This window comes from Carlito syrichta, unplaced genomic scaffold (assembly GCF_000164805.1).
Source record: "Carlito syrichta isolate Samal-C Ts95f unplaced genomic scaffold, Tarsius_syrichta-2.0.1 Scaffold303270, whole genome shotgun sequence".
NCBI classification, from domain to species: Eukaryota; Metazoa; Chordata; class Mammalia; order Primates; family Tarsiidae; genus Carlito; species Carlito syrichta.
The window spans coordinates 285,522-299,254 of NW_007247366.1; the positions used below are offsets into that span (position 1 = coordinate 285,522).

General features: G+C 53.3%; 1 protein-coding gene across 4 annotated transcripts in view; it reads right to left on the reverse strand.

Annotated features, from left to right (window-relative positions):
- The window catches only part of PFKFB4 (6-phosphofructo-2-kinase/fructose-2,6-biphosphatase 4), a 59,237-nt gene extending 45,779 nt beyond the window's left edge, over positions 1-13,458 (reverse strand). For 2 of the 4 annotated variants that reach the window (XM_008058260.2, XM_008058263.2), the window contains exons 1-3: positions 9,054-9,263; positions 2,989-3,105; positions 2,758-2,854 (exon numbers count right to left, since the gene is read on the reverse strand). In XM_008058260.2, coding sequence (XP_008056451.1) covers positions 2,758-2,854; positions 2,989-3,105; positions 9,054-9,150 — 311 coding nt within the window. In that variant the 5' untranslated portion in view covers positions 9,151-9,263. Of the gene's footprint in view, positions 1-2,757; positions 2,855-2,988; positions 3,106-9,053; positions 9,264-13,335 lie in introns of those variants that run through there. The other 2 variants (XM_008058259.2, XM_008058261.2) reach the window with 2 other exon arrangements.
- Positions 13,459-13,733: the final 275 nt, after the last annotated feature.

Below are 13,733 nucleotides of genomic sequence, written 5' to 3' on the forward strand. Positions count from 1 at the left end.
TCCAAGTAGCTGGAACTACAGGTGCATGCTACCACACCCAGCTAATTTTTTGATTTATTATAGAGATGAGGTCTCACCAAGTTGCCCAGGAGGGTCTCGAACCCGCGGCCTCAGGCAATCCACTCGCCTCAGCCTCCCAAGGCGCAGGATTACAGGCTGAGCCACCGAGCCTGGCTTAGATAAGTTCTTGCATGTGCAAAATGACTGTACATGCACTTTTCTAGACCTTCCACTGTGTCCATTGTCAGAGATGGGCCTCAACATTGTGTGGCTGTAGGGACCTCAATAATATGTAAGTGACTGTGCCTCTGGAAAATGCAAACTTCTTTTCCTTGGTTTTCCATTTTAAAAACTCAGGTTCTTTTGTGTTTTGAGTTGAAGTCTCACTCTGTTGCCTAGGCTGGAATGCAGTGGCACAATCAAACTCACTGCAACCTCGACCTCCTGGATCAGACAATCCTTCTGCCTCAGCCTCCTGAATAGATGGGACTATGGGGGCATGTCACCATACCTAGATCATTTATTTTAATTTTTTTTTTTTGAGAGACAAAGTTTCACTGTACCATCTAGGCTGGTCTCAACTCCTAGGTTCAAGTCATCCTCTTGCCTCATTCTCCCAAAGTGCTGGGATTACAGGTATGAGCCACTGTGCCCTGCCCTCTGGTCCATTTGTTTAGCCAATTATGGAAATTGTGAGCTAGTTAATGGGAAATGGCCCTGTGACTCAGTGGTCAGACCAGGTTTTGGATACAGGAGAAAGTGTTCCTAGGACAGCCAGAAGGTATATCTGCAGAAAGGTACCAATGAGCCAGGACTCAACTTCTATTGTGGGGTGGACTTGAACCAGTTCTCTAACCTCTAAGTATAGGATTTCCTGTCTGAAATAATCTAATACCCCTACCTTTGCGGAGCAGCTTGAACGGAATGCTAGCAGACTCTGGGAACACCAGCTCCCTCACTTTCCACTCTCCCCACAAACACAATGGACTCAGATGGGCCTGGCTTCAATTTCAAACCCTGGGTAATTTCAGACAACACTATTACTTTCAGACCTTAACCTCAGCATCTGGGAAAGTGAGGTACCACCATCCACTGCAAAAGCTTATAGGAAAGATCAAATGAGCTAGTCCAGGTCCCACAGCTTTGGGTTGCTTTTTTATTTTTTAATTTTTTTTTTAGTTGGAGTGCTGGGAGTGCTCACCCTGTAGCCCAGGTTGGAGTGCAGTGGCATGCTCACGGCCACTGCAGCATCAGTCCGCTGAGCTCAGGCGATCCTTCCACCTTAGTCTCCTAAGTACCTGGAACCACAGGCACATGCCATGACACCTGGCTAATTTTTTGATTTATTGTAGAGATGAGGTCTCACCAAATTGCCCAGGCTGGTCTTGAACTCCTGGACTCAGGCAATCCTTCTCGCCTCCACCTCCCAAAGTGCTGGGATTACAGGCTTGAGCTACTGCACCTGGTCTTTAGGTTGTTTTAGAATCTGCATTTGATATTCCTTACTACTACTACTATTAGAATAATGGACAGTGTTTGGCAGTAGATGGGCTTAAATTCAAGTCTGGGCTCTGAAGTAACTTCCTATCTTATGTGAGATTACTGGCCTCTGAGTCTCAATTTCTTCATCTGTAAAAGGGGAAGGTAACAATGGGCAACAAGCACCCAGCCCACAGTAGGTTCAAATATTAGTTCCCTCCTTTTGGTCTGGCTCGACATCCCCAGAGGGCATAGTCTTGAGTTTCACCCACAATTTGGCCACAGACACCTGAACGTCAGACTCCCCTCTCTCCTCAGTGCCACAGACCTGGCCAATCCCCAGTGACACAAGAACAAAGGCAGTCCAGTCAGAAGGTCCAAGTCCTGCAGTGGGGAGTTCCTGCCCCCCTGATGGCCAAACAAAGAATAAGTAGCCCAGTGTCACAACCTCCAAGGCAGCCTAGTTAGCCTCTGGCCTTGGGCTAGGCCTGATTTGGGAAAGTCACTAGAGATGGGTCAACCTCTGTTCACTGTGGTACCCTGACGACTGGGCCAAAAGCAAGTATCTGCCTCCCTGGGCTGATTAGGGGCTTCTTGGTCCCCAGCTAACACCTGCCAAGAGAACATAGCATAGCTCAGACCACCAGCTCAGGGGTGCTGGTTCCTTGGAGAAAGTACTCAGCTCAAGTCTGAAAGGTGAGGAAGTTAGAATATGCAAATTTATAGCTCATGAATAACAGCAGGAGTGCTAATTTCTCACACAGCAGCATCTAGGATGCTTCAAAGCAAAATCAAGGCATGTTTTCCACACACCAAGAACCAAGAACATGGCAAACATGTTCCAGATACACAGGAAGGGGCTCATTGTGGGGCAAGTGAGGAAAAACCCCTGCGGCCTGGATCCCTGCACCCACTTGGCCTCTTCTTCCCATCAGCTGCCATCCCCCTGGGAGGACTGGTGACCTCTGTGCAGCAGTCCTGACCTGCCCAGGCTGAGCCTCTCACCTCCCTGAAGCTCCACCTTCCCCCCAACAGAAAAGACAGGCCCACCACCAGAGGGCTACACACCCTCTTACTCCCAAACCCATCACAGTTCAACACCATCACATCCTGAGAAGTCAAGATACTGGATAGGGTAGGGTAGGGCCAGGGATCAGGGGCAGCTCAGTTGTTCACCAGCAACTTTCTCCAGGGGCTTCTCAGTAAATGGGCAGTAACTCGTTAGCTTTCTCCACAACAGTACCTCCCACCATACCTCCCCACCACACACATACTTACTTCCTGATTTTCAGGCCCTCTTCATTGTCTGGGAGGAAAAACTCAAAAGATTTGTAGGTCTTGACCATATCTCGGCGATACTGGCCAACGTTGAATTCTAGGAGGAAAGTGAGGTTCAGCCAACCCCACCAACTCCTGACCTTGACCCCCCAGGTCCTGCCCACAGTCTAGGCTTCTCCCTTCCCCCACAAAGCCCCAATGTCCCCTTGGACAGTTGAGGCCATGCCTCACCCCGAGTGGGCACACCAATCCAGTTCAGGTATCGAGTCAGCTTCTTAGAAATGTAGGTCTTGCCCCTGGCAGGCAGGCCCACCATGACAATGAGCGTGGGACAGTTGGTCATGCAAACTGAAAGAGAAGCAGCACACAGTGTCAGACAAGGGCCAGGACCCCTCCTACCCATCCTGCCCTCTGCCCATGGTCTCTCAGCCTCAGGGTACAGGACTGGCACTAGATGTACCTTCCTGGGCTCTTGGCATCAGACAACTCCCAAGCAACTTTCTCCAAAACCCTGGTCTCAAGTCCCTCCCCAGACCCCTCTAGCTCTGGCAGAAGCAGTGGGATCTCACCAGCTCTTCTCATTCTGATGTGCACCACCAGATATAAAGCTCAACCGACCATGCTACTAGGGAGTTCCCATTGCATGAAGGACAAAGCCCAAACCCAGTGAGGTATCCAAGAGAGACCACCCTGGCTCTGTGGTCCAGGAATCCATAGCTAACCTTCTCACATCTCCCTCCCTTCCCGAATAACCACTCAGTCCCAGGGCATGACCTTCTGTGGTGAGCTTATTTTCATCATGCAAAGTCCAGCTCAAAAGCCACTTTCTTGATGAGTCCTTTCTCCAAGACATCTCCATGCCTACTTGGTACACCCTCAGCCTCAGTTCTGGTCACCTTATTCAAGAGACTCTTCTCTCCAGACTGATCACTTGGAGTGGACGCAGTCCTACAGTATCTGAGGCATTTAGGGGCCTGTGGCCTGGCACAGAGTTCGTGCTCAGGAATTACTGATGGCAGGAAAAGGGAGGGAGCCATCTAGAAGACTACAAGAGTAAGGACAACAAGGGGCCAAGATGAGAGACCCAGTCGGATGCCCACAAGGACAGTCCCTCTAATAGCCCACCCACCACCATTCATGTGCCACCAGGTCAGTGTGCCAACCAGTTGCTAAGGCTGGAGGCAGCGAAGGTTCTGAAAGCAACCCCCCCATATCCCTGGCTGGCTAGGACAGACACCAAAGCAGCAGACCTGACAGCATCATGTGACCCAGCTCAGTTTTCACTGCTGTCAAATGCAGTCTCAGGAGCCTCAGGAAGCTTCTCTTTCATCATCCCGAGGATGGGGCCAGGTAACACCATAGCAGTCAGGCAGATGGACAGATGTAGAGACCCGCCTGGGCAGGCGAGACCTCATCTCTACAATAAATCAAAAAATCAGCCGGGCATGGTAGCGCATGCCTGTAATTCCGGCTACTCGGAAGGCTGAGGCGGAAGGATCGCCGGAGCCCAGCAGGTCGAGGCTGTGGTGGCCGGGAGCGGCCACTGCACTCCAGTCTGGGTGACAGAGTGAGACTCCAACTCAAAAAAAAAAATAGAGACCTGTCATTGCCTCTCCTCTGCCCACTCAGTTGTGCAAGTGAGATCGCCCTCCTTAGACAAATGTCTCCAACCCCAAGATGTCTGCCTCAGAGCACAGAAGCTCCAGGAGCACCTCTGCAGGGGGGTCAAGAGTCAGACAGACCTGGCTTTCTAGATTTGTTGTTGTTGTTTTTTTTAAGTCGAGTCTCACTCTTTCACCCAGGCTAGAGTGCAGTGGCATGCTCATGGCCACTGCAGCCTCGACCTGCTGGGCTCAGGTGATCCTTCGGCCTCAGCCTTCCAAGTAGCTGGGAACAGAGGCGTGCGCCACCATGCCCAGCTAATTTTCTTGATTTATTGTAGAGATGAGATCTCATTGTTTTCTAGGCTGGTCTCGAACCCATGGGCTCAGGCAATCCTCTTACCTCCGCCTCCCATAGTACTGAGATTAAAGGCGTGAGCTTCCTATCTTGACTGACCCTTACTGGCAACTCTGAGCCTCAATGTCCTGGCCTGTAAAATGGGATAGCAATCTCTCAGGGAGGTCTATCACTGCTTCCCTGATTTGCTAGCCTGTCTGCTCACCTTATACTGTGAATACGGGCGCGAAGGAGGAAGGGGATGCTGTCACCAAACACATACTGAGCCGAGGATGCAGGTATTGTTCAGATCTGACTGCCCTTGGGACCCAGGGTGTAGAAGCAGCAGCCTGGTCCCAGGCAGACCCTGCAGAGAGGCAAATGGGCTTGCTTGCTAGTGGGGGCTCCACCACTCCAGTGCACAGCCCTTGTGTAAATGTGATCCAAATTGGAAGCCTCAGGGAGGGAAGGAGGGGACCCCTTGAAACAGGCTGACAGTGAGTGAGAGCAAAGAAACTTGCAGAAAAACTCAGCATTGGTTAAGGTGAGAGGAAACAAGTTAGGCAAGACTCTACCTCTTCAGGACCGGTGGACGGTCATGGCCTGCGTTGTTTACACTATTCCTGGGCAGCTGATGAGGGCTTGGGTCCCTGCTCCCAATGATGAGGCCACCTCCTCCCACTGCTTCTTCAGGGGCACCTCCAGTACCTCAGGGTTGGGGTTCTGCACCCTCTCTTCACAACTATCATCCCAGTGATGGCCCTGGCCTCTTCCCACAGCGTTTGGTGACAGCCCCTTCCCCCTTCCCACCCATATGCGCAGCACAAGATGGGCAGACAGGGCATCAGGCCCAGGCACAACACAAGGTAATAAATTACCTATCACCTCTGCTCCTCAAGATAAGGTCCCAAGGAAACAACCCAAAGGAAAATCAAAGTTCAAGTGCATTCACAACAGCTCTGCTTACTACAGCAAAACACTGGGAAAATCCCAGCCACAGAAACTGCCAACTGAGGCACAACGAAGAGAAAACACACTACAGCTCTTGAAACAAACAGCATGTGGACTAAGTGAGCCCCGATGTTGAGCAAACAGGACAGCAGAACACACTGTTTACAACATTGCGGAAGGAAATCATGTGTGTTGGAAGACATGTCGGCCTGACTTCCCTCCTGAGCTCCTTTCCTGTAAATTTGCCACAGGCCTCAGGAGTTCTAGAAGCCAAGGGGCCTGAGACATGCCTAGCAATGGACAGCACTCACTTCCTGGCACTTCCACTGAAGGAGAAGCTACAAGTCCCTGGAATGGTGGGCTCCAGAGCTGATTGAGGTCCTGGAGGTCCCCCTGAAGGAGCAGTGGGAGGGGGTGGCCTCATCATGGGAGCAGGGACCTTGGGTTGCTTGAGAGCCCTCTTCAACTGGCCAGGAATAGTGTAAACAATGCAGGCGAGGCTGGGGAGGAAGAGCTCTTTAAAATAAAGCCATGTTAGGCGGGGGCGGTGGCTCACTCCTATAATCCCAGCATTTTGAGAGGCGGAGGTGAGAGGATTGTCTGAGCCCACAGGTTCGAGACCAATCTGGTCAACTTGGTGAGACCTCATCTCTACAATAAATAAAAATAAAAATAAAGGCACATGGCATGGCGGCCCTGCTCAGAGGGGGCAGAATCTCTCCTGTTGCCCTGTGCATACACCAGTCATGTCCTCACTCAGGAGGGGTCTTGCCACCTTGCTGCCTTTTGGCTGAGAAAAACCATCACACAAACACCATCCATTCTGCGTGCTCCCTGAGACTCCTCTTTAAACCCTGTCCCATCAGCCCCCAGAGCTCCTCCAGGTCTAGGCCAACAGGCCAGTGATGGGGAAGGTAAGAGTTTCCCTGCCCTTGGATGTGGCTCTATATGCTGTCAATCGGGTGAAGAATTGTTCCTGGCGAGTGGGGGTGGAGGAGGCTCAGGACATCCCTTAGTCAAGCAGCCCCTATTGCCCTGAAGAGCTGGGGATTAGACCTCAGAGGAAACCCAGTATACAGCCAAGCAGTGGGCATTGCTTTTGCCTCCCCATAAAGCCCTATAGTCAAATCATCTTCCACCCACACCCCCTCAGGATCCTTACTGTTCTTGCAGTCATCCCTGCTAGTCACAGGTCTACTGTGCAAAGGGTAAAATGCTGCATGAATGCAGGCACTGGGGGCTGGAAGCACTGCAAGGCGGTTCCAAGTGCACACATTCCCTGCTTACCCACTCCCTGCTGGGAACTCTGGTACAAACTCCCACACAACTTGCAGGTGTCATCTTGGCCTCTTGGGTACTACCACCTCTTCTAGGAAGGTGTATATCCAACCCAGCCTACCACAACACCCTGAGACACTGTGACAGCATGAGCCCCTCCACTCAGACCAGAGCCACATTTTTTTTTTTTCCAGAGACAGGTGCTTGCTTTATCACTTAGGCTGGAGTGCAGTAGTGTGATCATAACTCACTGCAACTCCTGGGTTCAAGCGATCCTCCCACCTCAGCCTCTCAAGTAGCTAGGACTACCTATACTACCATGCCTAGTTGTGTGTGTGTGTGTTTTTGTAGAGATGGGGGTCTTGCTATGTTGCCCAGGCTAGTCTTGCATTCCTGGGCTCAAGTTACCGTCTCACCTTGGCCTCCCAAAGTGCGAGGATTACAGGCATGAGACACTGTGCCTGGCCCAGAGCCACATTTTAATCCCACACTTAGAGCTTGAAGAAGTACAAGCCCTGCCTCAGGGTCTGTGATACTTGGGCAAGTCCCCTCTCCATTGGGCCTCAGCTCCCTCCCACATAGGGGACTCGTTTGGAGCTGATGCTTCAATCACTGACTCTGAGGTAGTGAGGAGGAAAGGATGATGGGGATGACCTGCTACCACTTATGGAGGACCTACTCATTAGAGGCTTAAGGGTGCTTCAAGGAGCAGAGACAGGGACTGTCAGATGAGAAGGCCTGTGTGTGTAATAACAGCAGCCACCCCCCCCTCAGTTAGGACCACACAGTCCTAACACAGACTGGTTAAAGCATCAGAGGGAGGGACTTGGCCTCCACACCTCCAGAAGAATGTCAAAGGAAGGCTGGCCAGGCTGTGGCTATAGCCTCTCAGAGCTCAGTGTGCATCGTGGACAGCCAAGGCCCCACCAGGATAGTCAGAGTCCTGACCCACCACAACTCCATCTGGTCGGAAACATGGCCACCCCGAGCCAGGACGCACAATGTGGTCAGAGATACACATACACTCTTCCCAGGGGACTCATATCAAGATCAAAGCCAAGGCCCCAGGCCTTGAATCACAGAGCACCCTCCCCTCCCTTATCATACATAAGCAGAGGTCAGGACACAGGGAGACTCGGCCATATCATGCAATCTACTATCTCCATTTCACCATGAATAGAACTAGACGTTCTCTGAAGACCTAGTTAAGGTGCAAATTCATTACAATGTTTCAGTTACTCCCAAAACGAATCTCTTTCCTAATAAAAAAAGTTGGGGGTTCATTTCAGAACAGGCAAAAACTCAAGAAAGCAGTTTAAACACCCCACCAGGAACCCATGGAAGGGTGAGTCCGTTGACAATTCCAGGAATTTCAGCTTATCTCCCAGATGTTTTATCATTCACTCATGACCCCATGTGAATGCTTACATGTTTATAGACGCCAACACAGGCCCACATGGCACAGTGTTCTCACTGTCTCTATCCTGAGCACATCTGCACTGAAGCTCCTACCCAAACTCCGCTTTTTTTTTCTTTTTTGAAAGCAGGATTTATTGAGAGGACAGAAAAGCTCCCACAGCAGGAGGGGACCCGAGGGGGTTGTCCCAAACTCAGCTTTTGAGGTCAAGGAGTACCTTTCTCATGCGGGAGAACTAGCCTGTCTCTATGCTTTTGAAAGTTCTGGACTCAGAGAGGCCAAGCAATTTGCCTATGGCCACACAGAGCAGTTCAAGTTCAAGCACTTGGTCCACACTCTCTGGCCAGGAGAGAGAGAAAGGGTCTGACGGTCTCCCCATGATTCGAGGCAGTGGAGATGAAGTGGGGAGTGAGGGGGCCGGTGCCCTCCCCGAAGGTGACAATGGCCAGGCCTAGCCACTGCCAAGCTCAGAAGCCCCCAAACACCTGTTCCTACCCCCTGCTCTGCCACACCTGTCTCCGGACTACCACTGTCACAGCCGCTTCACCCGTTCCCAGCTCTCCATCTGCCTTCGCTTCCTCACCAATCACGTCAGACTCACCTGTCCCTGGTTCCCCACCTGTTCCCGGTCCCCTCTCCATGCGAGACCTCAGCCCAGGCCGCCCTATCCACCTATGCCGGTGCACCTTCCTCCCCGCAGATCCCGCCTCACCCCCGCGCGGGCAAGCGTGCAGAGCAGGCCGCCCGTTGCTGTATGGCATCCAGATTTTCTTCAGGGGGTTCTGGGTCAATTCCCGTGGGGACGCCATCCCCAGGCCGGGATGAGTCGGTCTGCGCTGCTTCCAACCCAGCAGCCGGGCCACCTCGGGCCACCCGAGGTCCCGCCCCTCGGGCCCCGCCCCTCCTCAAGCCGCTACAACCCACGTCCATCTTCCCGCAGACCCCGCCCAGAATGAGTAGGCCCCGCCCCAACTGAAAGGGACCTGGCTTCCGACCACGCATGCCCAACTCGCTACCGCCCGTTTCTTACTAAATGGGCTCCGTTCTTCATGCCCGGATCGAGAACGCGCATGCCCAACTCCCAGATTGCGCAGGCCTCGCCCCGGATCGAGGCCCGGATGGTGCAGGCCCCGCCCCGGGTGCGCAAGGCTGGCACTCCCAGCACCACCGCCGTGGTTTACGAATGTGTCGCCTAAATCCCGGAAATTGCAGGGATTTTGCTACCCATGGGTTCTGCTACCTCCACGGCACCCAGGGTTCTGTTCTCTGCTGCACGTGACTTCAGGGCCCTCAGGAAGAAGGGGTTTGCATGCAGTAGGACGAGACCTGCGTTACCCGCACGGCCCTGTTGGTCAGGACTAGCAGGGGTCGCCAAGCCTGCTAACCTGGCGGTCAACTCCTCTGCGCCGTCGAGGCCCTGCGCTGGCCCCCTCGTCTGCTCCGAGCCCCGGAACTCTCTGCCGTACACAGGAACGACATGCTCAACCACGCGGGAAAATCTCCTTTATTTTATGGAAAGGGACACAGGACAAATGTCAAAATGAATCGTGTTTCTCTTTTCGCCTTAGCTACTGGTTAGCTTCAGCTAAGCCCTAGCCCAACTGGAGCAAATGCCGCAGAACTTTGTAACCAAGTACTTTGGGAACACACCAAGCCCAGGAAGTATCTTTTTTTTTTTTGAATTGGAGTCTCACACTGTCACCCAGGCTGGAGTGCATTGGCACGCTCGTGGCCACCGCAGCCTCGACTTGCTGGGCTCAGGTGACCCTTCTGTCTCAGCCTTCCAAGTAGCTGGAATTACAGGCAGGAAGTGTCTTCATTCCCTTTCTAGACTTTCATTTTTACCAATTAACACTTTTATCATGAGTTTACACATTTTTTTGAATGAGCCTTTGTCTCATCATCAGGAAAATGCAGTGTACACCATCAACAAACATACAAGATTACAGTGTAGATTAAATGAGTCAGACTCTGATAAAACCATTTTATAACATGTTAGTCCTCAACCTGGCGCAGTGGCTCATGCCTGTAATCCCAGCACTTTGGGAGGCGGAAGTGGGAGGATTGCCTGAGTCCAGGGGTTTGAGACTTGAGGTCTCGCCAGGCTGACCTTGGCGAGACCTTACCTCTACAAGTCAGAAAACTATCCAGGCGTGGTGGCGCACACCTGTGCTTCCCACTACTTGGAAGGCTGAGGTGGAAGGATCGCCTGAGCCCAGCAAGTGGAGGCTGCAGTGACTGTGAGCATGACACTGCACTCCAGCCTGGGCAAGAGGGTAAGACTCCTACTCAAAAAAAAAAGTTAGTCTTGTCTTTTATTATATCCTTTATCTTCCTCTTCTCTTTGAAGATGCTGTGGGGACAAGGGATAGAGGGGAGATCTAGAAATTCAGAACCCCGCTGGCTCACTCTCTTGTTTGGCCCCCACCTGAGCCCTCTTGTGTCTTCCACTAGCTCCATCTCTCCAAGCTTTGTACACTTTCTGCCCCAGCCACCAGCAACACTGCTTGAACCTGCCACAAACACTGAGCTCTAGCGATGTCCTCCGTTACATCCCTGGCAGGGTCCCTGCATCCTCAAGTTCTCTCTGCCCAGTGTGTACCCAGCCAGGAGCCAGCTACTAGGGGCATGGAAAACAAAACTGACCTCAAGCGCCAATGGTGTAGCGCCCTCTCCTATCCCTTCTCTGCCACAGCCCTGCCCTGGTCAGTTCTCCAGGTCATGCCCCAGCTCTTCAGAGCCTTAAGATGACACTGATTTAAGGACCCTTCAGAGGAATCTGACAGGGAAGTCTTGCCCACTTCATAGGAAATGAAGATTCAGAAGATCCACGTACTGGAAGCCCACCCGGACCTTCCCCAAACCAGCTTTACCTACCTACCCTGGGAATGCCCTACCCCAGGCAGGGTCAACTGCTTCCTCCTTCCTCATCCTTCCTCTGCAGGGTCCACCTCACCCTTCCTCCACCCTACTCCCAGCAGCTCTGAGAACAGCCTTGGGTGGCTCTGATGAGCAGGATGCCCCCTGTGACCTCCTCGCTACTTCTCCAAAGCCAGCACTTCTGTTTCTTTCCTAGCCACTGCCAAGGCCATCTTCAGGTCACCTTGGCCCCAGAGATCTCGTCACCACATGCCCACACCCTGCCCAACCAACAGGCTTGTTGCAAAAGTTACCTCCTCTAACATCCACAGAAACCCAGCACCTCCCCAGGCCTCTCCATTCTCTTCTTCTATAGCTCTCCTGGACTGGTAACCGAGGGCTGAAGGTAGGGGTCAGCCAGGTCAGGGCAGAGAGCTGGGGGTGTTTCTGGGAAGCCATCCACACACCCAGACAGTATGAGCCTGGTTTCCAGGAAATGCAACAGCCCTGCACCTCCCACTCATCCCCCAAAAGTCTGACCCTGCACTGACCCAGACTTACCCTCCCAAGACCCTATATCCTAATGAGAGACCACAGGTCAACATTAGAAGCCTGCGGTCCCTCCCCAAGGCCAGGGTCCACGTCTGTTCTGTGGATATGCTCCATGGCCCTATTTCCCGGGTAGGAAACTGAGGGTCAGGGAGGGGAGAAGGGCCCAGGATCACAGAGCCAGCCCACACCACAAACAGACTCAGTCTGCTCCTAGCCCTCAAGACCTCACTGCCTAGACACGTTGCACTAGCATCACCTGCCCCACCTCCACACCCTCGCTTGATCCCTGCAGTGAAATGCTCTCCTAGCCCGCTTTCTCAGCATCAGTAGATGCCCAATAGAAAACTGGCCCTCATGACTTTTCCCTCCTCAGGGCGTCCCAAAGTAAGCCTGGAATCCTGTCCTAAGTGTGGGAAGTGTGCTGGCATGTCAGTGTGCACTTGTGTGTGAACATGTCCTGCTCAGCCTCTCCTTACCATGAACCTGCTGACCTGACCCTGGTTGGCTGCCATGGTGCCTTCTGCCCTGACCACTGGACCTTCTCCCAGTGACCCAGGCTGGAAGCCATGGGGTGGGCCAAGCCCTCAAAGCTCAAGCTCCACCTAGTCCCCTATCTGCTAGCCACTCCTGGCAGAACCGCCAGACCACCCTCTGCAGCATAAAGCCCAGGGGCATCAGTTCGTGGCACACAGACACGTGGCACAGCTGCACATGCACACACACAGAGGCACACACAGGAGCACACATGCCAGCAAGCCCTGCACTTGGGCATGTGCATAGAGATAGGAAGGATGTAATGGGACTTGTTGCTCTCTACTGTACCCCCTTTGCCTTTGTCACCCCCACCCCCACCCTTGCTGTCACTGAGGTTTAGGAGTTTCCAGGAATTCCAGCTTCCTCTGGCCATTTCCAATAGAGGATTGTCCCTAGCATCTCCCTGGGCCCAGAGCTCACAGGGAGCATGAGGTTCCCGCTTGGGGGTGTACCACATGACTAAACAGCCAGTGAGCCCTGATCTGCACCTCCTAATTCCAGCCTGGCATAGGGTACACAGTAGGTGCTTAGTGAATCAGGACAGCCAGGGCACGCAGGGCTAAAAGGGTCATGACCAGAACAGAGTACACAGTAGGTGCTTAGAAAAAAGCTCAGGACTGGCATAGGGTACAGAGTAGGCATCCCAGAATTGGTAGTTTAAAGGCGAAAGCCACATCCTATGAAAAACAACCCCATTGAGCCTCTGGATCCTCCCCAAACTGGTGTGACTCCTGAGGAGAGACCCGGACAGATACGATCCCTTGAAGACCAGCAAAGAGCAGAGCAGGAGGGCCTCGGGCAGCTCCAGCTGGCTGTCCCTCCCCCTGGGCTGGAGGAAGACACTATTTATAGTTCCCCTTGGCCCAGCCCCCTCTCCCCCACAAGACGACGGTGTTCCCCCTCGTCCGCACCACTGACAAACTGATGTGCCCCTCAGAGAACCCCTATGCCAGAAGATACCCCCCAGCACTCTCGCCCCTCTAGCACCACCCTTCAGTGCCCAGGTCTTTTCCTAGTTCCCCACCCTCCCCACGCTGCCCCGTGCCTACCCTGCCTGCTGCTCCCTGGGCCAAGGTTCTGCAGGGGGCTGCCTCCTAACGTGCCTCTGTCCATCCTGCAACCGAACTGGCCAGGGCCACCGCCCCCTGCAGCTCCAGACTGGGGTAACCCCGCCCACCTAGCAGTTCAGAGGAGAGATCCTCGGCTCCTGCAGCCCCGCCTCCCCAGCCCGCCCTGGGCCCGCCCCCCAGGGCTGCTTACAACTGTGAGGTCAACACCAATGTCCCTACTCTGGGCAGGCAGCCACACTCCCGCCAGTGTTTCCTCTCTCTCCAGCTGGAGCTGCCCATGCTACCCAGTGTCTTCCTTCACCTCCAGCGGGAGTTGTCTACACAGCCCAGAGTGTCTGCCCTATCTGCCAGCAAGCCCAACCAGACTGCCCAGAAAG